Below are 25,587 nucleotides of genomic sequence, written 5' to 3'. Positions count from 1 at the left end.
AAGCAAACGTTGTTCCTGTTTTTTAAGAAGAGAGATAGATCGTCTACATACAACTACAGGCCAATCAGCTTGACATCAGTTATAGGGAAAATGCTTGAATCAGTAATAGTAAATAGACACAGAGAACACATCGAAAGACATAATTTAATTCGTGATTCACAGCATGGTTTCTCCAAGGGTAAGTCATGTGTGACTAATCTTCTATCCTTTTACACTAAAGTATATAAGGCGTCAGATAACAATGATAATTACGATGTTATTTACCTTGACTTTAGCAAAGCGTTCGACAAGGTGCCACACCAGAGACTACTGAATAAAATCAAAGCCCCCCATGGCATAAGAGGAAAAGTGTTACAATGGATTAGAGCTTGGATTAGTAACAGGAAACAGCGGGTCACTATACATGGAGTAAAATCTAGGTGGGGCAATGTTACTAGTGGGGTCCCCTAGGGCTCGGTTTTGGGTCCCTTGTTCATTATGTACATAAACGACTTAGACGACGGGATTAGCGACGTTGGTAAGTTTGCGGACGACACTAAAATAGGACGCCTAATTAGGCCAGGAGACGACGCAGCGATTCCGCAGGATGATCTTAACAAATTGTTCACTTGGTTGGTAAAATGGCAAATTAACTTCAATATCTCTAAGTGTAGCGTGTTAAACGTAGGGCTACACAATCCCGAAAATAAATACAGCTTAGATAACACGCTTTTAGAGAAAACTGAGTGCGAGAGATACTTGGGAGTTCTAGTGAGTCCGGACCTTAAAATCAGGAAACAGTGCATTAGCTCCAGGAATAAAGCTAACAGAGCATTAGGCTTGATTGCTAGGACGGTAACGAACAGAAGTGCAGAGGTAATTAATTATTAAACTCTATCTAGCGATTGTTAGACTCATCCTTGACTATTGCGGTACAGTTTTGGTCTCCGTCCTACAGAATGGACATCAATTCTTTAGAATCAGTGTAGGCCTTATGGTCTCTTGCAGTCTCCTTCATTATGTTCTTATGTTCTTATGACGTCAGAGCAGATACTAGCCATACAAAATAAATAAATAAGAATAAATTAATAATAATAATAACAATAATAATGACAATAATAATAAATAAATAAATGAATAAATATCGGCAGGGAAATGTACAAACCTGACCGTTACTTTCACTTTCTGCTAAAATTCCTAACAATCCTTTTCCCACCCGCATGTGGCAGGAACTACCGTTTTTTATGCAGCCGATGTTTAAGGAATTTCAGTGACATACTCGGGACCAAGTGACTTACCATTGATTTTGATGGAAGAGTAACTCCATTCAATTTTTTTTTTTTTTTTTTTTTTTTTACTAATCTCCAATTAAAAAGAAGTAAATAAAATAAAATACAATAATTCTTATCTTCAATTATCCCTTCCTTAAATATTTCCTTTACCACTTCCAGGACAATCTTGCTTCGATCCTACATTGTGGATAGAATCGGTGATATTTTGATGCATGATCGAATCATCGTACATCAGGCATCCGATTCTAAGCGCGAGAATTTGACTCGTATTGAAAATATTAATGAAACTATTTATCATCTTTGCGTTTGCACAGGTTCCTTGCGCTAAACTATTCCATTCACTTCAAGTATTGGAGGAAGTTTCCGAGGATTACTTGGATGGTTGAAGTTAAACGCTGGTAACTAGAATATTCCCTACACGTGTATAGTATCACTGCTTATGAATTCCTGTTTCTGCTTAATAAAGTCATGATATTGAAGTTAAACGCTGGTAACTAGTTTATTCCCTACACGTGCAGTATCACTACTTATGAATTCCTGTTTCTGCTTAATAAAATCGTGATAATTTTAACCATTTCATAATGCCCACTGCAGTACCAATGCATGTTCTAGTATAGTGCCATTCTTTATTCGGTTTCAGGTTAATAGAGATGTGGGCAGATGGCGTTATGATATAGGGGAACCCCTGAGCAACAGAGAATGAATACCCAATGGACACGTGAAAACCGTGAGAAATCACTTGTTTACTTACTGTATCTAGAGAGACGAAGGTTCAAATGCACTCTCAAGTTCGTTCACCACTAGTCCATATCACCGGTTATGCAACTTCACTATAGATAATATTATCAGTGACCTTGAATAATTTCTTTAGGCGGATCAATACCGGCAGTGCGAGACTGGTAATTAATTTAGTTGTCTGGTTTTAACCGGATCAAGTTTTGTAAAGCGTGGTATTTCAGAGAAGAGGCGAAGATCCTATACATGATAATACCCAACCGCATTTTATGAAAAGTAGATCAGAAACGGTCAAACAACTTTCCAGACAATTGACATTACGCATCTATGACGTTGACTCGTAAAACTGACGAAATCCTCACAACAATCCGCCATCAGGAAAGAATAAATAGAGAAATTGTAATAATGATAATAATAATAATAATAATAATAATAATAATAATAATAATAATAATAATAATAATAATAATAATAATAATAATAATAATAATAATAATAATAATAATAATAATAATAATAATAATAATAATAATAATAATAATAACAATAATAATGATAATAATTTTAATAATAATAATGACAACAATAATAGTGACAATAATAATTATAGTAATAATAATAATAATGGTAATAATAATAATGACAACAATAATAATGATAATGATAATAATAATAGTAATAATGATAATAATATTAACATTGTTGTTATTATTATTATTATCATCATTATTATTATTATTATTATTATTATTATTATTATTATTATCATCATTATTACAAATGTAATAATAACAATGATAATTATTATCATTATTATTATTATTATTATAATGATGGATGATGATGATGATGATTGATGATGATGATGATGATGATGATGATGATGATGATGATGATGATGATGATGATGATGATGATGATGATGATGATGATGATGATGATGATGATGATGATGATGATGATGATGATGATGATGATGATGATGATGATGATGATGATGATGATGATGATGATGATGATGGTGGTGGTTTCTGTCCTTCACTCCCCACTTTCGTCGCCAAGGCATATCTACCTATGTCTCTGTAGTCAAGGCCAAACAATAATATTTAATCGACGAAAAAGCGTCATACTGGCAGTCCATGAGAGGTGCATTCATAGAGATACCCTCATCTCAAGGCCACAAATACCGCGACTCATAGTGGATAATCACTTATACAATAGGTGACCGTCAGAAGCAGGACTTGGGTAGCACTCTCGCCCCCGTCGCCGTGGTCACTGTAAGTAGGAATACCGTACTCCTTTTTGGGCTTCAGGGACACATTGTTCCTCTGATGTTCAGTATTATTTGGCAATGATGAGTACGATGCTAACTTGTTCTCAGATGTTAGGATTTGTGGCCCAGTAATTTTACCCAGTTTTAGGGCTGAACTCGAGGCAAATTGCTTCACCAGGTGTGCATGATTTAGTCAGATCAGTATCTTCACATATAAGTTAAAATAATGATATGATGCTAATTAAATATTTTTGAGAACTGAACTATTACATAAATTATGCTGATTAACAACTCTGAGAACAACTATTATTTAACTATGGCATTAACAATTTGAATTTTGTTAAACTACTTGGTTATTTTGTTAAAAGATACATGTGCAAGATCTAATTACTCATCATCATGACTCAATCAATGATATTGTCATCTTCATCTTCAAATGCAGAACATGGTGCATTGAAACATGTTACACCTTTGGATTCCACAAGCCACTGAGCACTCCAGGCCAAATTTTTTGTAAGTGTATCTGTGCTGCAATCAGACTTGCAATTGCAGTATAGAGAAGTCCTTTTGGAACTGCCTCTAAGTCTGTCATCTTGGGGAACATTTCATTTTCTTTTATTGTCCATCCCCCATTCCTCTGCATAAGTTTTCAACACCCATCCACTGCTGGACTTGGTAATATACCCTCAAGCTGCGATACCTTAGAGCAGCTGAAAAAGAGGGCAAAGTGTATGGTTCTACAAACCAGTAATGTGCACAGACATTGCAAGGGGCAGGTGCTTTGGGCAGGTAATTAGGCACTTCACTCTTTTGTATTATTCGTATTCGACAACTATCCGGTAGGGTGCAACACTATTTTCCACATAATAATTTCTGAATGGTAAGAAAATGGAAAAAGCCTGTGAGAAATAATTTTTCATTCATTTTTATATATTTTTGTGATGAAGGGCACTTTTGGGGCACAGGGCAAAGGGCCAGGTGCTTGGGCACCCCCCCCCCCTCTGCACGGGCCTGCCTGTACTGTTAGTACATCAGCACCTCTCTTCACATGGTGGACACTATAACCACTCTTCTCCAATTGTTCACTAAGGAACATGATAAATTTCTGCTTGTTGACTTTATTGTTGAGAAAAATCTTCCTTCTTTCCTGATATCTTCATATCTGGTTTGAAATGTACAGTGACGCTCACCTTCCCCTGAGCTCTTCTGTGATGTGTCACATCTTTTGTAGATGGCCCATCAAGGTACTCATGGAAGATAAATATTGCATATTCGTACCTTCCTTGTACATACTTCACATAGAATTCACACACTCTATCACATGTTTCACCTTAGGCCATGCAATTCAATGTAGAAGTGATTCTGTCAAAAGTGATTGTTTCTGATGACATGGTAACCATTTTCATGGCTCTACTGCAGTTCTGGAACCTCAGTAGAAGGCTCTTGCATCATTTGAATATAGATCCTGACAGACTTGACATAGTGATTATGGTCTGCAGCAGCAAATTATGGTAGCATATTTGACAGAGGCCAAATGTAGTTCCTAGTTGCCAGTTCTCTCACCCTTGAGGCAACAGCGAAGAACATCTAACATGTCCATATACAGTAACCATAACGTTGCTGTTCTGCTTTCTTGGCCATTGTTCACATCCATCAGCTTCTGTTCCATATTCTTTATGATTTCAGAATTACATATTTTATTTTTGCTTATTTCATCATTTATCAGCTGATCATACATTATCATAGCCTCCTTCATGTCTAAATCAGTATGTTCAAACCATGTTTTATCTGTCTTCTGTTCATGAAAGCCATCCTCTTCTGCACTTTGTTCTTTTATTTCTGGAGATGCCACACTAAATTTATCATCAAGAAATAAGGCATAGGGATCTGTGTCCACAAGAAGATGAACTTTTATTGCTCTTCCCAAAGTTTCCCATGCAACGTGCTTCCCCATGTCCAACTACTTAGCTTGCATAGATTTCCTCCAGGACTTCATGAAGGCCAGAACCTGCCATCATGTGTCGTATACATCCAAGAAAACTCATAATGATGTCAAAATGAGGATGTGCATTTCAGTAAAAATGATCTTTTCCCTGTTTCATTATTGTGACATCATTGTAATGTCATTTTCAGGTACAAACATGATACTTTTGTTAGAAAACTTATTTTAAATTATATTTCACTTTCCCATGGTTTTTTGTTGCTTACTTATGCAGAATCCCTGATACTAAGTTATTTATTAAAAAAAAAATTGGAAATGCTGTAACTCTTTCATCATACATTTAATCTCATGTTTACTGCCTCTTCAGTATTAAGTTATATGTTCCTACATGTATGTTCATCACATTTCATAATATAATCAAAAGCAACATATTAAAAGAAAGTCTACGGAGACACTGTATTAATCTACTGAAAACCCCATTTCTTCAGTCTAGTCTTTAAGGGGGATTTTATACATTGCCATCAACATCACATTGTATACACAAAAAATAACTGTAATTTGATAGCTACAAGCAATAGACACAAACAAATTGTTTTACTAAAAAGCTTATGAAAATTTGAAATGAGGGGATACTCAGAAGGGTATGTGCATATCATTCCAATATCACTAAATAATTAAATATGGTAGTTGATAAAAATAAAAAAATTAAGAACTTTCCCTTGATAGCATGTCACATGACTTTTTATGTGTTTTTCAGTAGAACTTCCCAAATAAGGGCCATTGGTTTCATTTCTGCTGTAATTAGTCCTGGGTCCTTTTTCCTTAATTTTACTAGACAAGCCATTTGAATTTTCCAAGTATGTCTTGGTTGCCAATATGGTTTTGTTTGGTCTTTATACTTCATTGGTTCATTATTATTTGTCTTTGATCAGTATCATAATCAAACTATGACAATTCAAACATTCTCCCCCCCTTCACTTTTTTTCTTCTTCTTCTTCTTCTTCTTCTTCTTCTTCTTCTTCTTCTTCCAATTGTCAGTCTCAGGTCTGGTATTTTGAGAGAAGAGTGAAGAAAATTAAAAAAAGTCAAGAATCTCTACCCCAAACTGAATTGAATTGTCTGAAAATGACCCGAACATAATCCTTAAAGAGAACAAAAGTATCTTTTTAGGCAGTGCAGGGAAAAAATGGGTAAAAGAGCACTTTTAGTAATGAATCTCAAATACCGTAACTTTGGTAATTTCTGAACAATGACGATTGGACCTTCAGGTGATCTTAATTATGGTGATGATTGTATGTTTTTTTTTTTTTTTTCTCTCTCTCTCTCCCTCCCTCCCTCCCTCCCTCCCTCCCTCCCTCTCTTTTGGTTTGTGGGGCTAGTAGCCAATCAAACCTTAACCATGCAAGTGGTCCTAAACAGTTCATATACACATTTTGTTGTCCATGCAATGCCACTGTTATTAGAGATGGTGTCTTGAGTTCAGGGAGGTTGGGTGTCACGTGGCAAACTTAACTGGCTCCCTGGGAAGGGAGAGACGAGGCAACAGAGATCTCTCGGAGGAGAGTCTCTGAGAAGAGGGAGCCAGGATACCTGCCAGTCCCCGTTTTAAATGGCCATGCCCCAACCTGACCTGCGGTCAATCTTCCTTGGCCATTTTGACAATCTTCACCAAAGTCGGGTCCAGTATCCTCTCCAAATGCATTATTCTTGCACTTATGGTAGCATGGATGTGGGTATGTGTGCATAAGTGTGCACACATTTTTATATGACCTATAGAAGTTTAACTTAATGTTACAGATGCGGTCCCTCATTGTGTTGACGGTTCTTCTGCCGATCCTCACTTGGGCAACACTACCTCCTCCTCAGGGATCTTACAACATACTCTTCATCTTTCCACACACAACTAAGAGCCACTGGATTCTACATATGTCCTTAGCAACCGCTCTAGCTGATCGTGGACATAAGGTAAATCTTCCTATGCTCCCTCTCCCTCTCTATTTCTGTGTCTCTCCATTCCCTGCCTAGGTAATTATGTGTGGTGTAGCCTTTGGTTGGCTACACAAGTGTGGTGCAGGGAAGATAAAGTCTTGTTGGACTCTATGTTTATTGAAAACAAGCTCTTCCAATATGTACATATCAGAATGTAATCCCCCAAGGTAAGAGTGTTTCCCCTGGTCTCTGTCTATTTCCTTCTAGGGAAGAGTGTCTCCCCTAGCCTCCTGTGGCAATGCAGTTGCTATTTATATTTGTGAATTGTGGCTGTCTTGTATATTTGGTGTGGGTTGTCAGGTCAATGGTTTGGGATTTATACAATATTATTTGTGTGTTAGTTGCATTGCAGTGGGTGTATATTATAGTGGATGGTCCTTGACATGATGTATGAAGTTACACATATGTAGCCTGGTCAAAGGGAATGGTTAATCAAAAGTCTGGAGCCTGTATGTACTTGTGTCGATAACTTCCAGTGGGTACTGGCGTGATGTGTTTGTATGCCTGAGTCAGATGTTTACGATTTGGAAGTGTGGATGTCAGCAAGATTGGGTAGGGATTGCCAAGGCCAGTGCCTTTCAGGCACCTTCGTGTGTGCATGTGGGTCACGTGCTGCACATGTGATATAATGGTTAGTTGATAAAGATACAGTAGAGATAGTTGATTTCTTAGAACCACCTTTTTGTTTACTCAGATCACGATGATCAGCAACCACCCACCGTCCAACAAACATCCAAACATTTCTGAAATTAATCATAACATTGAAGAAATCGACCTTGATAACTTCAACGTCTTCGAGTTCGAAAGCTCTCCAGAGTCTTTCTTCTCATATTTCATACACACATACCAAGTCCTTGGCGAAAAAATGTATAAGATCCAAGAAGTGAAGGAACTGTATAATAAAAGGAAGGAATTCGACCTCATCGTCATCGATAGTTACGTGAACGAAGTAAGTCATAAAATTTTGAATATTCTTGTAATCTTTCATTCAGCTCTTGACCATTACATTCAATAAGCGTTCTACTATCACAGGTTGCTTATCCGTTTGCTTACGAGATGCCATTCATTACCATCACCGGCCTGGGCATAGAAGAGATACACAGTGCAGTGATGGGAAACGTAATCAACCCATCATACGTGCCCAGTACAAATGTCGACTTCACGTACCCCATGACCTTGATCCAACGGGCAATCAATGTCTTCGAGAGTATAAAATTCTCTTTTTATCACAGAAAAGTGTATAGTATACCAACACTGCAAGCAGAGGTATGTATCTTTTATATCTTTTCTCACTTGTATAAAGTTTTGTCTTAAGGCAAAGATCTCTGGTCAGGGCAAAATAATCCATCTGGTATTTCAAAATAGAGTGCAAGATCCTCAATATCTATTTAGACAGGATCCAAATAACTCTTGAGGTAGACTGTATTGGTTACCATGTTGAAAAATAGAAATATGGGGTGAGGGCAATAAGTGACCTGACAACTATGTAGTTTGCATTCAATGGAAAAATGCTCTTCTCTCTGAAATGTCACCACTTCTATAATGCCATCATCCGGACTTACTGGCTGAAAAGCTTAGCTGAATGTTTTAAATGTAACACTACGTCTACCCACACGGGTTTATCTTTATGCAGATCACCAAGCACTTCCCTGACCTTCCACCAATAGAGGAACTGGAGAGGAATGTGAGCTTGTCCTTATTCAACACCCACTACAGTCAGGACATGACTCAACCACTCCTACCTTCCCAAATTGACGTAGCAGGCATGCACTGCCGTCCCGCGCGACCGCTTCCTCAGGTAGGCCATGGAGACAAATTATATACAGTATAATAATAATTTATTTTGGCATTGAATCAATATACATGAAGTGCAGATAATGAAAAGAACACATAGTTCAAAATTACAATTACAAATGTCTCGTCCAGTAATCATGTAAAAATTTCGAAGACAGGGTTTATAGCATAACATGCTTTCATTGTATCCGAACTGTTTCAGGCTCTTGCCCAGTGGATCGAAGAGGCTGAGCATGGTGTGATCTACTTTAGTCTTGGATCTATTGTTAGGGGGGAGTTTCTACCAGTTAAGTACCGTAACATTATACTGGAGGCTTTTGCCAAAATGAAACAGAGAATCATCTGGAAATTTGAGAAGAATCTGGAGGGGTGTCCAGATAATGTTCTCATCCAAAAGTGGCTTCCACAACAGGATATATTAGGTGGGTTCACCTCAAACATTCAAACGATTACAATGATCACATTTGTTTTCTACAAGACTGTGAGCATCACTTCTGAATTGTTCACTTTGTTGTCTGAACAGCTCATCCTAATGTAAAGGTCTTCATTACTCACGGAGGACTTTTGAGTTCACAAGAGACGATTTACCACGGCACACCAATAGTTGCTCTCCCGGTTTTCTACGATCAGCCCAAAGTTGCCGCCAAAATGGAGAATGCTGGATTCGGCATCCGTCTTGACTGGGAGAAACTGACAGTCCCTTTGCTCATTGAAACTCTGAACGAAGTCATAGACAACCCAAAGTGAGAAGCCTAAATTAAGGAGAATTTTAAACTCCTGATTATACAAGTATTTCTTAGGAGCTGATTATACCTATAGAATGTTATTGTTCATCTAATTTGCAGATATGCCCAAGCTACTAGTCAGGCGTCGCTCCTTTTCCGTGACCAGATGGACACTCCGATCAATCGTGCTGTATGGTGGACAGAGTATGTGATTCGTCACCAGGGGGCCCCAGCACTACGTTGCCCTGGCGCCGACCTATCTTGGATTGAATTCCTGTGCCTGGACGTCCTATTCTTAGCCCATTTGGTGGTTTTCACTTTGTTCTGGGGTGCAAAAAAGCTCCTGGCTATAGCCTGCAGAGATAACAAGAAAGAGAAAGAGGAATAACCAAAAATAGGTGAAAAGAAGAGGCAGTCATATTCTTTGTAAGTGGCTATGCATTCGTGGCCAGCATTTGTCAATTAGATATCTTTGTTTCATTGTAGTATGAGAAGTATGATGGGGGTTACTAGGCTAGATAGAGTGAGATATGAGGAGGTGAGGACGAGAACAGGGGTGGAAAGGGAGTTGGGAGATAGGGTTGATGAAAGAGTCTTGGGATGGTTTGGACACATGGAAAGAATGAATGAAGAAAGACTAGTAAAAGAGGTATGGAAGGTAGATGTGGAGGGAGTGAACATGAGGGGACGTCCTAGGATGAGGTGGATGGATGGGATGAAGGGGGCTTTGGGGAAGAGGGGAATGTCTGTTGAGGAAGGACGGGAGAGGACAGAAGACAGGTGAATGGAGAATGGTTGTATATGGATGATGTTGGTTGTGATGCATGAGGTGTAATGGGTGAGGGGATGGGGGGTGAGGAAAATTTGACGCAGCCTGAAGGGATTTCTCCCCGTCTTCTCCTTTTCTGCATGGGGGGACGGAGAGGGGGGGTCGCCGATTTAATGAAGCAGCCTTGCTGTGGATGTGCTGTGACTTGTGACACTGCCTCTGACCCAGGGCAGTGGACAAGGTGCAGGGATGACCCATCATCCAGGAGGTGCTAAGATGGGAGGGAGGGTGGAGGGGAGTGGAGTGTATTTGGGGATGGAATGGGTGGGAATGATTTTATGCCTTTTTCTTTTTGGCCACCTCCCTTGTAAGGGGGAAAAAGCCTTGGTATATGTATGTTTTGACGCAGCCCGAAGGGATTTCTCCCCGTCTTCTCCTTTTATGCAATGGAGGGACGGAGAGGGGGGGGTCACCAATTTAATGAAGCAGCCTTGCTGTGGATGTGCTGTGTCTTGCGACACTGCCTCTGACCCAGGGCAGTGGACAAGGTGCAGGGATGACCCGTCATCCAGGAGGTGCTAAGATAAGAGGGAGGGTGGATGGGTGTGGAGTGTATTCAGGGATGGAATGAGTGGGAATGATTTTTATGCCTTTTCCTTTTTGGCTACCTCCGTTGTAAGGGGGAAAAAGCCTTGGTATATGTATGTATATGTATGTTTCAGTGTAACCACATAACATTAATATGACAATTGGGAGTCTGTGAGGACATAAGTTCTTTGATCCCCTATAGTATCATGACTGTTTTATTCCTATTATCCTTTTGGTACATGTAAGGTTTGGGATTTAATATGCATGGGTGTAGCACAGATGAGAGTAAATAGGAAGATATAGGCAGAATGTGAGAAGGAACATGGATGTGTTGGCATTAGTGAAACTAACTTGAAAGGGACGGGTGATTTTGAGTTTGGGAGTGTAGTGGGGAGGTGTCAAGAGTGGGGAGAGGAGGAAGGGAAGGGGTGGCTCTACTAATAAGTGAGGAGGTAGGTGAGTGGTGGAGTGGAAGTTTCTTAAAGGTTAATGTGGAAGAAAGTTAAATTGGGAAGGGAGATGTGGGTGTGTGTAAGTGCATATGGGCCTGGTAGTGAGAAGAATTTAGAAGAAAGGAGGCTTTTTAGACAGTTTTAAATAAGTGTGTAGAGAGCTTTTGGAGGAATGTCATTGTAGTGGTAATAAGAGATCTAAATGCTAGAGTAGGAGATGAACCAAGAGACAGAATTGTTGGGAAGTGTGTAGTGCCAGGTAAAAATCATAGAGGAGAGATAATTGTGGAAATGTGTTTAGAACGAGAGTCTATTATAGCTAACACAATATTCAGGAAGAAAGACAACCTCAAGTACACATGGGAGATGGTGGTAGGTGGAAGGGTGGTTGATAAGGCATTAATGGACTATGTAGTAGTATCCAGGAAAAGAGTAGGAAGAGTTCTGGATGTCCATTATTGTTAGGGGAGTGGGGGAATATCAGATCATTTTTTGGTGAAAGGTAAGTTGAGAATGGAGAAAGGGCTGAAGGTAGAGAGGTGCTTAGAGTAAACTATCTAAATGAGAAGGAAAAGGAGCAGGAGCACAAGAAGAACCTGAGACAAGTGTGGGAGATGGTGAAGGATAGAGCAGAAGTAGGTGTGTAAGAGGAATGGGGGTGTTTCAAGGAGGAAGTGACTAGGTGTGCAAAGATGGTATGTGGAACAGGGAGGGAATTGAAGGAAGGGTAGTGAGTGAACTGAAGGTAGTCAAAAAGAAGCAAGTATTCAGGGACTGGTTGCAAAGTATGATGAGAGAAAAATATGAGAGGTATAATGAAAAACAGAAGAGACAAAAAGGAGAACAGGTGTAAAATGGGGTAGGAGTATGACACAAAATTGTGAAAGCCATAAAAAGAAGTTTTGGAAGGATATCGAGAGGAAGGGGAGGCGAGTCAAGTAGAGAAGAAAAGGTAATAGGTGCAGATGAACAGATCTTAACAGAAGAGGAGGCAGTATGAGGAAGATGGGCAGAGTATTTTAGAGAGCTGTTGAATGTGAAGGAAAATAGGGAGGGATTGGTGGTAGCAGTGGGAAGCGCTAAGAAAATAATGGTGATAAGAGAGAGAAGTTGCGGAAATAAGAAGATATGAGGTGCAAATAGCTCCGAAATTATGAGAACTGGTAAGGCGCCTGGATTAGATGGGTTTCGTACTGAGTGAAGAAGGAAGGTACAGTAATAGTGGGCTGGCTAGTGAGGTTGTTTAATGTGTGTCTAAAGGAGGGCTGTGTCCCACTGCACAAAGGAAAAGGGGACGAATGTGAATGTAGTAGTTTCAGAGGGATCAGTTTGTTGAGTTTAGTTGGGAGGGTTTTGAGAGGAACAGAGAGTAATTGGTGAGGAAATGTGGGTTTAGATAAGGCAGGGGCACGAATCAAACTTTTGTGGTAAGACATATGAGAAAGCTTTAGGGTGTTTTTTTGTGCCTTTATGGATTTGAAAAATGTCTATGAGAGGGTAGACATGAAGGCACTGTGGGAGGTTTTGCAGATATATGGGATTAGGGGAAAGTTTTAAATGGCTATCAGGAGTTTTTACGAGAGTAGTAGAGCCTGTGTTAGAATGGAGAATGGGAAGAGCGAGTGAGTGGTTTGAGGTAAAGGTGGAACTGTCATTTTGCTATGGCTGCTCAATGTGTACATGGGTGGTGCAGAAAATAAAGGCGAGGCTAATGGGTGGGAGACTGGAAATGGTTAAAGAAAAAGGAGAAACACAGGCGGTGAGCCAGTTGTTTGCTGACGACACAGTGCTTGTGGCAGGGTCACAGGGATTGAAGGAATTAGAGTTTAGAAAGGTGTGCAATAGAAAAAAGTTGAAGGTAAATGTGGGTAAAAGCAAGGTGATGAGATGTACAAGGGTAGAGGATGGCAGTGAGTTGGAAGTCTAAAAGGAGAGAGGCTGGAGGAAGTGGATAGCTTTGGGTATTTGGGGTTGAATGTGACAGGAAAGGGAGTGAAGGTACATTGTAGATTGAGAGAGACAAGTAAATACCTTAGGGGATTAAAAAGTGTTATGAGAAATAGGCCTCTAGGAATAGATGTAAAGACATATAAAGGAGTGATTGTGCCAACAGCATTGTATAGGACTGGGACCGGTAAAAAAAAAAAAAAAAAAACAATGCCATTACCGGGATTACCGGTAAAAGACTCGTGAGGCAGTAGTGACGTCCCAAGTTCGAGTCGCCTTTATGACTTAAATCTTTGAACAAAATTCACCCTACTATGGTGTGAAGTCACAACTCAAGTTTTGTAATGTCGTTACTATAAAAATCCTGCCTGCATCACGAATGGGCGAGGGAAGCACCAACCTACCCCACATCCCTACCGGTGCTATAGGCAAAATGTAAAGGAAAAAAGTATATATATATATATATGGGTCTTTTCCGTTTGGCGACACGCGGAATTAATATAGTTTCGTATGCTTATTACAGTTTTTTATATACATATACATATATATATATATATATATATATATGCAGAATCCACTAGGAAGAGGAAAAACACACGGAGTCCGAGCGCTTTCGTGATATATTCACATTATCACTTTTCTGTACTCCTTGATAACGTGAATATATCACAAAAGCGCTCGGACTCCTTATGTTTTTCCTCTTCCTAGTGGACTGTGCATATTTGTGATTCACGTGTGACTTATGAAATTTGTGCATATATATATATATATATATATATAGAAATTAAAGAAAGTGCCGAAAAAAACAGTTTTAAATGGGAACTAGTTAACATGGCGCGGGACAGTCTTAACGGTAAATATTTTACCGGCAACGCTTAATGGTAAAAATTTACCGAGACCTTAGCGGTACATACTCGCTTAATGGTAAAAGTTTACCGGTAAATTAGCGGGACACTGGTCACGTCAGTACCACCAAACCGAGACGCGCTTGCCGAAACTTTAACAGTACAGACTCACTTAATGGTAAAAGTTTAACGGTAAATTAGCGGGACACTGGTCCCGTTTGTACCACCAAGCCGAGACGCGCTTACCGCTCTCTGAGTGTTACGGTATAGCTTATCGGTTACCGGAACCTTAACGGTACCAGAATTTTTACCGGTGTATCGTTAAGGTTGTTACCGGTACCTGCCCACCACTAGTTGCCGGTAACGACACAACTGACGTGAGGACGGGGAGTCCGTCATCAACGTAAACTTGGCGACAGAGCTCGCCTCACCGACAAGCGTGATGATACCCTGCTGCACCATTGATTCAAGTTCTTCACTTAATCCTGAAATACAAACGGTACCGGGGCCTGGGCGCGTGGGCGGTGAGGGGCACTGCGTCGGCTTTCAGGTGGATTATCATGGGGGGGGGGAACCCACCATCTTTCCTAGGGGGCGGTGCGGGGGTCATCCTTGGAGACCAGCACGTCGCTAAAATCCCGTAGGAAGGAGTCACGAGCGGCGGCCAGGGAGTTTGCCAATGGGTAGTGTTATCTCGGCGCACCTGTTCGCTTATGTCACCGCCAGGATAGGCTCCGGGAAGTCGGGCGGGACTATGGCCAACTCCCGAGAGCGGCCGAAGGAGAGGAGGGGTGTTTGGACCCCCTCGTGAACCCCTATGCCGGCACGGCGGTGCAGTCCCTGTCTCCGGGGGGCCTCAAGGTAGCCCGAAAGCGTCCCGTTGCGGGGTATGTCGGCGCCGAGAGCGGCGGCTGTAAGCTGGCTCTGGATATCCCCAACATGCTTAGGTGCCGAGTGCCTATACGCGTGATGCCTGCACCTGTGTCAGGGAGCATAAACGATACGGATGCTGATAGGTGGCGGAGGGCGATTGGAGCCGTCAGACACCGGGCGAAAGGTGCCAGGCCTTCCCTGGGGAAGGTGTGGGGTTGCGGGCGCCTGGTGTGGTGCCCTTTGGCATGCCGACACGGCATGGAAAGAATGATGAAAGATTAGTAAAAGAGGTGGATAGAGTGGGGTGAAAGGGTGGTGGAGGAGAATGAAATGGGTGAGAGTAGGTACGTGCCTTTGATTTGGCTACCTCCCATATTGAGAGGGAAAATGTCATAGACATAATATATCATATACTTTAGTGGAAATAATTTCAGAACTGGAAATATATACGCTTCCTAATTACAGGTTTAAAAAAAAATAACATACTTGTGTTTTCCTTTTGAGCTTGTCGAATAATTGAGAAAGTGCATGAGTTCCCTTACAACGCCGTCGTCCACGATCCCCGCCCGGCTTCTCCCAATGCATTCGCAAAATGTAAACAAACATTTCTCACTCTATAACTCCAAAACATACATACATTTACCAAAGGCTTTTTTCCCCTGACAAGATATAAATGATATGCCATTTGAAAGTTCATGCCTTCAGCTAGTGTGTGACGAGATTTTCATGACCATGTGGACATGACATCACCAAATGTTTCCGAAATATTTCGGTACACTAGAACACTCCCCTGTTCCATTCATGGAGAATATCACACATTTGTTTCTCATCAATTTCCACCGTGCAACAGTAATAGTAATAACATACACTTGCTTGGGAGCCGCATATATGGGTGAAGTTTAGAAACATGTGATTATATACTTATGACTGGTAAATTAAAAGAGAAAGAAAAGCTCAGTCAAGTCAGACTCCCGTGGTTTTGTTGTTAAATCAATCTCTTTCATGGGGGGTACCATGGACGATTTGGATGCGCTGTTAGAAGTGAGACGGACTAAAATTGGTGAGGATTTCTTTCTTATACATACCATATTTTGCTTGAAATGGTAGTTCTACCCGTATCGAACAGGTATTTTAGAAATTACATGGCGAGGATCAGTTCGCAAATATCAGAAGTCGTAGGACCCATTTCTAACTGGGCATGATGCAAAAATAGTAATGTAATATGCTACAGCGATGTGATCACAAGAGAGAACACAAATGGCAGCAACGAAAATGATCTTGAACCTAAATGAAAATACCGTATATACCCAAATAATGGTCGAGTCTTTCGGTCCATTTTTAGGGTTGAATTAAGAAGTCGACTTTCATGTGGATGCTATTTTTCAGGGACGAAATTCATGTCCAATCTAGGTCGAAATTTTAATTGGCAGACTCCTAATTTGTGTACAAATAATTGCATAACAAAATAAGAAGGTTGATGGTGATTTAGTATGACTGTATACATCAAAATACACGTCCTGATAAGAAAAATCACTGATGAATCATTATCATGGCCGGTTTGCTCTTGTAAAGTTTAGCCTTGTTCTTTCACAGCCACACTGCAAGTGTATGAGTACGTACCAGTATTTTCCAAAATGGACTCTGAATAATAAATTTAAAGCACATACTTGGCACGTGATAACATCAGTATCAAGTTAGCATTTTCGTTTTAGCTGGACATACCGGGACTCAAAAATACAAACAAAAAAGGCATAGTAATAAGAATCAATTAATAAAACGTTTATGGATTTAAAGGAAAGAAATTATATGATAAAGATATAGCAACAGTACACACGAGTTTAATTGTTTACATTTACAATGGCCGTTCAAATTGGCCATTCGATTATCCCACACTAAACGCGAAAAATTAAACTACCGATGTTACGTACGGCAAATTATTGGAATAATTTTCAGTGATTACAAAATAAGAAATAGTCAGTATAAACTATATGGAAAATAATATAAAATAGGCAAAAATAAATATATTATGACTGGAGAAATTCTGTTGCATAGGCAAAATCTCCGAGAATGGCAACATTGCGGTCCAGGTGTGTGTAACTATTTTCTTTTCTTTTCTTTGTTTTTCCTGCTCTCTCTGGATTTATTAACTAATCAACGGATCTACACTTTTGCTAGTAGAAAATGTAGTTCAAATTATACAAGTGATATGCTATACTTGGCTGCACGTGTTTTATGACAAAAAAATCTAGGGTCGATTTTTATTGGAGATATGCGAAAATATCTGGATTTACTGGCCACAAATTAGGGGGTCGACTTTTAAATGAGGTCGAATATTACTTTGGTATATATGAGAAAGACTGATTAAATGAAGCAACCTTGCTGTGGGTATGCTGTGCCTTGCTGCATTGGGAGTGGAGTATGTGGTAATAAAATGGGCGGGAGTGAATTTATGCCTTTGACTTTGGCTACCTCCCTTAAAAGGGGAAAAAAGCTCTTGGTATACGTATGTATTATAAATAGGCAAATTGACGGACTTGTGTGATTCTGATATATTACTGATATTATTTTTATCATTTTGTACTAGTTACATATGATTCTTAAATGACGGTCATCTTATTTATGGAACGAATGAAGAGGGGAACGGGATAAATAGAGAATAAAAGTAAAATTTGTCTATATTATGAAAACAGTTGATATTTAAAAGTAAAAAAAATACAGAGCATAAGACTGCGTTGTATAGAGATCCACCCACACCACCACCATTGTTAGTTATTGAGTTTAACTTTGAGAGATTGTGTGTGTTATGGATTGATAAATGTGTAAATGGCATCTAATGTTAATGGTTATTAGCCAAGTATGAATTTGACTCTTCCAACAGAACAAGTATATAACTATGAACCAGATGCTTATTAAATAATAATAATTTCCTTTCTTATTTGTTTATTTGTTCATTTAGGTACTTAGTCATTCGTTTACCTATCTATTTATCATATCTATATCTTTTATTTATAATTTTTCATAAAAGAATGCTGAATAATCTTTTTCACGAATTCGAAAAGTTTGACTGTTACCACCGTTGCTTTCCGTTCAAACTGCCAGTTCTCCATGCAGTTGTTTTGATCTGCGACGACCTCAACAAATGTCTATGCGTTCGAGTTTGGTGTCGATTTCAGGCGCAAGCGAGGTGTTTTCGAATAGGACGACAAGTTGTGAGGTAGTGCAGAAACAACAGCTGAAAGTAGAAGATCAGCTAAGTCTGTACTCAAAGGATTCGTTGGTTGCAAGTACTTACGTAGAGTTAGCAGTACAACTGCAACATGGCTGGGACCATGAAGGTTAGTCTAGAATACTTAATCATTCCCGAAATCTTAAAATGTTGTACTTTGTTTCTAATGCTTCCGTTCTATTTAGGTAGCAAAAATCCTGGTTGCTCTCGTCATCCTTCTCGTCTTCTTAACTTCAACGGAAGGTCTTCAGAGAAGGAGAGGTCTCTATAAAAAAGTCTACGGGCGATACGGGAGAATCGGATACCGTCTCTATCATCCCAGCCACCACGGCTATTCTACTCGCTACAGACTACCTTACCACCCTCGTTATAGACCATCGCATAGGCTAGTCTATTACCCAGTTTACCCAGTTAAAAACTACCGCGGTATCCCTCGGTACTACCGCAGACAAATATACTGGTGAACTCTAAATAAAAATTAAGAGGCCTTAGCTACTCATTGGCTTGTCCCTAAAGCTCTGCAGCGAAAGTAACTAGATTCCTTCAACTATCATACCTCTTGGAAATGCATCCTACAAGGTAAAGATGTTTGTACAAAATCGATAACCAATGTCTTGGTTCTGGTAAACTAATTTCGTAATGGAACTTTCCATTATTGCTGACTATGACTAAGTGATCCAAAATTAACATTAGAACCCTAGATTTCTAAGGACTTCACTCGGATCATCAACAAGGAACTAATGTCTGCCGCCAAGAACTTGCCCAAGTGACACTGTAGCCTACATCTTTGGCACACAGCAACAAAGCAAAGCTAATAATACGGCATGGGCACAGATGTTAAGCCAGGTGCTAATGCCAAGGGCAGCATAGACCCTGCACTAAAACGATATTTCCTGTGTAGTGGAAGATTAATGTCTAGGTATTATCTAAATAACTTGCACCTCGTGTAAAGCGGCTATGGTTATGCTCTCAGTGTTTACTTTGTGTTGCTGGGCATTCACTCGGTCCTCAATGTGAAAATTCGAAATTAGACTCCTCACAATGTCAGGGTCGCCGTTGCTAGGTCGAAGCCAAGGCCGCCACATTGGCCGGGGGTGAATGAGGCTGGCCCGAACACCCAAACAGCCCTTGGCGTCACCCTGCCCCCTGGACTCGCTGCGTGTACCCACGCACTTCTCGCCGGCAACATAAAGGAAAATATTGCAAAAGGTGGCGAATATTTTGTCCACGCCAAACTTGTTAGCCTAGTAAATTTTGTGAATCTGAATTAAAAGAGAATTGGTCGAAATCTTAACAAAATGGCTTGAAACTTGACTCTGAAAACGTCATTGTCACGGATCAAAACGTCCTATTCTTGACCCACACCTTTCCTTGCCAACTGTTAATGCCTGATTATAATCTAATTTAAGATAAATACAATGTAACGAATAGGACTACAAGACTCGAACCACTTAACTACCGGATAGTAATAGTAAGAGAAACCTTAGAGCTGAAGTCTTTAAATTTGGCTAAGTCTTGAGAACGCTAGAGGCTCGCCCGATCAATTGCAGCAAATAAATACACAGGTAGAAAATAGAAAGAAGCGATAGAAAGCCCAAAATAGCGTCACACGGAGCAAACCGTTAATGGTATCGGGTTGCCCCCAGAAATTGGTGAAAACTGACGAGGGAAGCGACTAAGCTAAGTGCCCTTAAGGAGAGTTTACTTTAGACATAAAACGCCTCTGGTGCTTTCTCTTCCTTCGCTAGTGTGCAGTGCTACACTTATTCCACGATTCTGCTGCGAAGAGTTCATTCATGTCAAGCCACCTGGTCTTTACTGGCAAGTGTCCAAACGTTATATACCACTCGTACGTGCACCTGTAGATATTTACTTGGGTCATCGGGTGATAACGTCGGGAAATAAACGAGTGAATTAACTCGACATTATCACACCCCAAAAAGAAATTGCAAATGCCGGAGTAAGCCGATTCCTAGTCAACCCTTCCTTTCTGCAAGATCGTTTTACAAATTGCATTTCTTTCGCTGTACAATTTTATTTATATTTTCTCTGGGCACATGAAGAATTCTCACCCCAGAACGGCCACCTAAAGAATCGTCACCCCATGAGATCCCACCTGAAGAATCGTCACCCCATACGCCGAATACATATCAACAGTGGAATAAAGATTAGGTTAGGATAGGTCAAGTTTGTTAGGTTAGGTTACGTTGAATGAAGGTTATGATTGTCATCAACGTGTACAATCGAAGAATCGTAAACCCAGGATGATGGCCCACATGGAGAATTGTCACCCTGTCGAAGCCTGGGGTGACGATTCTTCATGTAATCCCTTTTCTCTGTGCTCATTGGCTTCTAAGCCCCAGAATGAAAGTGGTATCCAGTTGAGATGTACACCCACCCATCCCACATTCATCCATTCCCCTCTCATCTTGGCTCCTCTTGGATGAAGGGTCATCCCTGCCCCCTGCAGAAGCAGTGCAGCAAGACACAGCACATCCACAGCAGGGACAGCCGTTTCATGTTAACGGCGATCCTCCCTCTTCGTCTTCCACTCGAAAATAAAGAAGGCAAGGAGAAACCAGTCTGGCCGTGTCAATTTGGTAAATATGAAGTTGTTTGTTTGTACTCCCAAATGCAATTCTTATCTACATTATTGGATAGCTCTTATCGTTGTATTTACAAAGGATTGCAAAGGCGGAGCAATGCAGACAGGAGACCTTTTGATCCATATGTAGGTCGGTTGCAAAAAAAAAAAAAAAAAAAATACGTAAACATATATATATATATATATATATATATATATATATATATATACATATTGATAATAAATTAAAACTATAATAATGTAAAAATAACAAATAAAATACATAAATAAATGCATAGGTATAGTTGAATAACAAACACAGGTAAATAGTAAATGATTATAAATTGGCATATAACTAATAATAAATGAAAATCAGACAGACAAATTATAACAAAACAAAAAACAAATAATATAACAAATTATAATCATTACAGCATCTTACTTAGGTATTTATCTAAATTATTCTTAAAGCTTTGAACTGAACTACATTGCACTACCTGTGCAGGAAGTTTATTCCATTCATTAACTACACGGTTGGCAAAGTTGTTTCTACCTACTTCCAAATTGAATCTATTTCTGTACAGTTTGAGACCATTGTTTCTTGTCTGATTCTCATTTAATGTGAAAATTTGGTCACTTTTGATGTTGTCAATTCCCTTTAAAATCTTAGACCTGTATCAAGTCACCTCTGATAGATAAGTACCACCACTTAATAGTATCATCAGTAGATATATTTTGTATTTATTTTATTTTATCACTATCATTATTATTAATGATGATAATAATTATAATAATAAGCATTATTATTTGTTTATTTACTTGTTTATTTATTGCTGGGGCTGTGGTGAATAGCACAATCGCACCTACCCCAACCTAGCCTAGTAATAAGGATGCTTATCAAGGAAAAAAAAATTACCTGTGTTCGTCGCCAGCTTCCACGTCGCTCGAAAACGTTGGTTGGAGGTTTTGCACGTAACGGACGTCGCTGGTCACCCAGCGGAGTGGGAGTTGGGGGGTGGGGGGCAGAGCCGTGCCTCTTTGGGGGAAGAAAGCGTGGGCGAGTGTTTCCTCTTTGTGGGCGTTGATGAATATATATTTGGCCAAATACTGAGAGGAATTTGCCTCGTATCCTAGGCCACTTCATCCACACCGTCTCTTTGATGTGCAGATGTGCTACTTTGCACCCTCTGCCCCCCCCCCAAAAAAAAACGCTGTATGTTTAAAAATCGCTACCAACGTTACTATTAATTTGCGGTACTTATTAATGGGGTTCAAAATACTCAGAATTATAAGATCTATCCGGTAATATAGATAAGAATTACACCTACGAGACTGGTAAACAACTTTATGAATACCGTCAATTTTATATTCTATTTACAACCGTTCTCCATTCGCAACTATTCCTTGCCTTCTCACTTGTTCAACTGACATTCCTTCCTTCAATCCATCCATCTCATTCTTGTTCTAAATACACATTCTATAGCGATGTGTTCTCTAGTTCTTGTCGCTGATGTATTAGCTTGACTCCTGTTCAGGTAGCCACAGTTAGATAAGGTGACATCTCTACAGTCTTCCTGTGTTGTGATATATCTCTTGTTTCTTCGTTCTCTCCTGTAGTATGCGTGCGTGCGTGTGTGTGTGTGGATCACCATGGTCTTGGATCACGTGTTGGACTCGTGATCGACATCTATTACCCTCCCGAATGAGACCTCGATGATGATATACGACCGATCTAGGTAAAACCGTGGCTTTACACAACTCCTTGCCCACGAGAGTTGGAGTAACGACTCGCAGTGCAGCGATACTGGAATTATTTCAACCCTGGGTGTGATTCGAACTTGGTCAGCTGGATTAGCGGTTACGAACACTACCACTGCGCCGTCGAGCAGTGTATATTTATGCGTGCTGTAAGGTGAATAACACAAGACAGTAGAGACTACGTCATCATGATTTGTGCTCTGCATTTGTCGTCAGTTCATGCTACGGGATCGACCATGCAGCTAAGAGGATAAAAGCAAAGGAGAACTGTCGGCAATGATGGTGAAGATGATGATGATAATAATAATAATAATAATAATAATAATTAATAATAATAATAATGAAAGAAATACTGATAATGATAGTGATAATAAACAGAAATAGAAATCAAACTGATCACAATTATAGTAGCCATGATTTATCTATCTGTATACCAAGGGTTTCCTCCCCCCTATCAGAGAGGTAGCCACCCATTCCACTCTCATCCACCATCCTTGTTTCCCTCTTAGCTCCTCGTGGATGATGATGGGTCATCCCTGTCTCCCGCCCACTGCTCGGTCAGAAGCAATGCAGCAAGACACAGCACATGCACAGCAAGGCCACTCCGTTCATACGGCGACCTTCGTCCGCTCATGCGGAAAATAGAGAAGACGGGGAGAAATCCCTTCGGGCTGCTGCGTCAACATGCCTTCCATACTCCACCATCCTCCACTCAGCTCGATCCCCCGCCTTCTCCCTTCCTTGCTCAACAGACATTCCCCTATTACTCAAAGGCCTTTTCACCCCATCCATCCATCTCATCCTCAGTCGTCTCCTTAATTCACTCTACTTGCATCTGCTTTCCACACCTTTTTTGTTATTTTTTCTTTCTGCGTGTCCAAAACATCCCAATGCTCTTTCCTCAGCCCTATCTACCATCTCCTTTTCCAGCCCCACTCTCCCCCTCACCTCGTCATATCTCACTCTTATCCTACCTTGTAACCCCTGCCATGCTTCTCAAACACTTCATCTCAAACACATTTAAATTTATCATTCCTACATTTCTTAGACTATAAGTCTCCGCCCCATACATTGTCGTAGGCACAATCACACTTTCATGTAATCTTCTCTTAGCATCCATAATATAATGGGGGTGGTGGTTATGATGATTATGATAACTATAATTAATGACGATAATACTCCATAGTCAAACAGTCATGGAGCCAATGAACGCGTCTTCACTGCGGAGACTTTTTAGGTTGGCAGTGATCTCGTTTTCTTTGGACAATTTACACAATCGCTATCTTCCTCACCATCCTCATTAAATGAACTAAACATAATACTGCAACATGTTACAAAAAGATTACCTCACCTTTCGTATTTTCCAGGTATGCAAAGAATTATGACAACATATGAAAACGCAAACATTGGTTCTCACGAAAATCAGCCAATCACGACGGGTAACGAGTATGCGCAGTGTTAATAGCGACCAATGAGATGTAAGCATTCAAGGTGTGCCAGAATGCGAAGATTGACCTCCGTTTTTATTTCTGCTTTCGCCAGTCGGGAAGCAGCAATTAAAATAATCTTACAAATCAGGCTGCAGTCTGTAAAAGCCCCATGATATACGTGAATATTTATCTGGTTTGTTCTCAGCCGTTACAAAACAAACATGTTGACAAAATGCAGTGGAAAAATATCAACTGTCCTTCATAGCAGACAAATGCGTAAAATCTATTTTAGTCTCACTTTGTTTACACAACAGACGCTGGGTACTTGACATCCTCCTCTGTGCATGATACAGGAAAATGGGGTTATCGTGATAATCTAGCTACGCCTGTTATATGCGCACCAGATTTAGATCAGAGTGCATTACACGGGCATGTGAACAATATTTTTCTTTTTGTTTTCTTTTATTTCAAACTGTGTTTCAGGGTCACCTATTAATGGGTTAATTCATAGTTATAAGCTCAAAATAGCATTAGTTTCAATATACTGAATATAGAATATAAACCTGGTATATAGAATATAAACCAGTATCATACTTTGACCGATGTTTATATTCAGATTTCAAGCTAGATTGAAAATCATGTGATATATAGCAGGCGTTCGAGTGCTGTTTGTCGAAAACTGTGAATTCTTTCTAAACTGTTCCTTGATTTCGTAACCACTTCCATAACTGAACTTAACATAATTTAATAGTACCGTCATGTCACATGGAATGAATGCTACTACGTCAAAATATTGCTGAAAAAATACGTGTTTGAAAGTGTAATGGGAGAAATTCCGATATATAAAGTCCTTTGGGGACAATGCCACTTTTTTCTTCTTTTTCATCTTATAAACGAGTCTAGCATGTATAATTTCATATTCAGTTTAAATCAACGTGTAAAAAAGAACACCAATAGTATAGTGTGGTCCTAAAATTGTACTTTTTCCAGTGAAATGATAGACAGGAATTGTACGAAGTACTGAAAGGTTTAGGAGCATTGCACAAAATTTGTATCAAATATAATTTGCATATGTAACTGATAATATAATTTTCATCATAATCACATAAGAAATGTATAAATATGATATCAATTCTAGAATTATTTATCAGATGGACGTAATATTTTTAGTCTAATACAAAGGTAAGATAGAATGATAGGATTAAACTGTAACTCCTATTGCATTTCACAGGAGGAAAAAATAATAGTGGTCACTCCTTTTACACCTGTCTGATTTTGTGCATTTTTTGTAAATACAGAAAAATCTAATTCGTTTATTTTATCATAATCTGAAATAATATATTTCAATTTGATGTGTGTTTTGAAAACATTAAATATATATATTTT

At 39.7% G+C, this 25,587-nt stretch overlaps 2 protein-coding genes across 3 annotated transcripts in view; one reads left to right on the top strand and one right to left on the bottom strand.

Annotated features, from left to right (window-relative positions):
- The window catches only part of LOC143039559 (UDP-glycosyltransferase UGT5-like), a 38,242-nt gene extending 13,721 nt beyond the window's left edge, over positions 1 to 24,521 (bottom strand). The window contains exon 1 of one of the 2 annotated variants that reach the window (XM_076209763.1): positions 24,123 to 24,521. In XM_076209763.1, coding sequence (XP_076065878.1) covers positions 24,123 to 24,257 — 135 coding nt within the window. In that variant the 5' untranslated portion in view covers positions 24,258 to 24,521. Of the gene's footprint in view, positions 1 to 2,022; positions 2,310 to 24,122 lie in introns of those variants that run through there. The other variant, XM_076209764.1, reaches the window with a different exon arrangement.
- Positions 3,127 to 11,293, top strand: LOC143039553 (UDP-glycosyltransferase UGT5-like). Its single transcript, XM_076209747.1, has 8 exons — positions 3,127 to 3,283; positions 7,019 to 7,186; positions 7,905 to 8,159; positions 8,243 to 8,476; positions 8,844 to 9,008; positions 9,207 to 9,426; positions 9,528 to 9,747; positions 9,850 to 11,293. The coding sequence occupies exons 2-8, from the start codon at positions 7,019 to 7,021 to the stop codon at positions 10,115 to 10,117; spliced, it is 1,530 nt and encodes a 509-aa protein (XP_076065862.1). The 5' UTR covers positions 3,127 to 3,283; the 3' UTR covers positions 10,118 to 11,293.
- Positions 24,522 to 25,587: the final 1,066 nt, after the last annotated feature.

This window comes from Oratosquilla oratoria, chromosome 26, assembly GCF_046742065.1.
Source record: "Oratosquilla oratoria isolate Oo_2021 chromosome 26, ASM4674206v1, whole genome shotgun sequence".
NCBI classification, from domain to species: Eukaryota; Metazoa; Arthropoda; class Malacostraca; order Stomatopoda; family Squillidae; genus Oratosquilla; species Oratosquilla oratoria.
Note: the sequence above shows the minus strand (reverse complement) of the source record. Positions and strands in the feature narration are given on the sequence as shown.

Bases quoted from the DNA above. Each gene is read 5' to 3' on its own strand.
- LOC143039553 (XM_076209747.1), top strand. From the start codon at position 7,019: ATGCGGTCCCTCATTGTGTTGACGGTTCTTCTGCCGATCCTCACTTGG. The intron at 8,477-8,843 runs GTATGTATCTTT...ATCTTTATGCAG, and splicing joins TACCAACACTGCAAGCAGAG to ATCACCAAGCACTTCCCTGA. The intron at 9,748-9,849 runs GTGAGAAGCCTA...TCTAATTTGCAG, and splicing joins GAAGTCATAGACAACCCAAA to ATATGCCCAAGCTACTAGTC.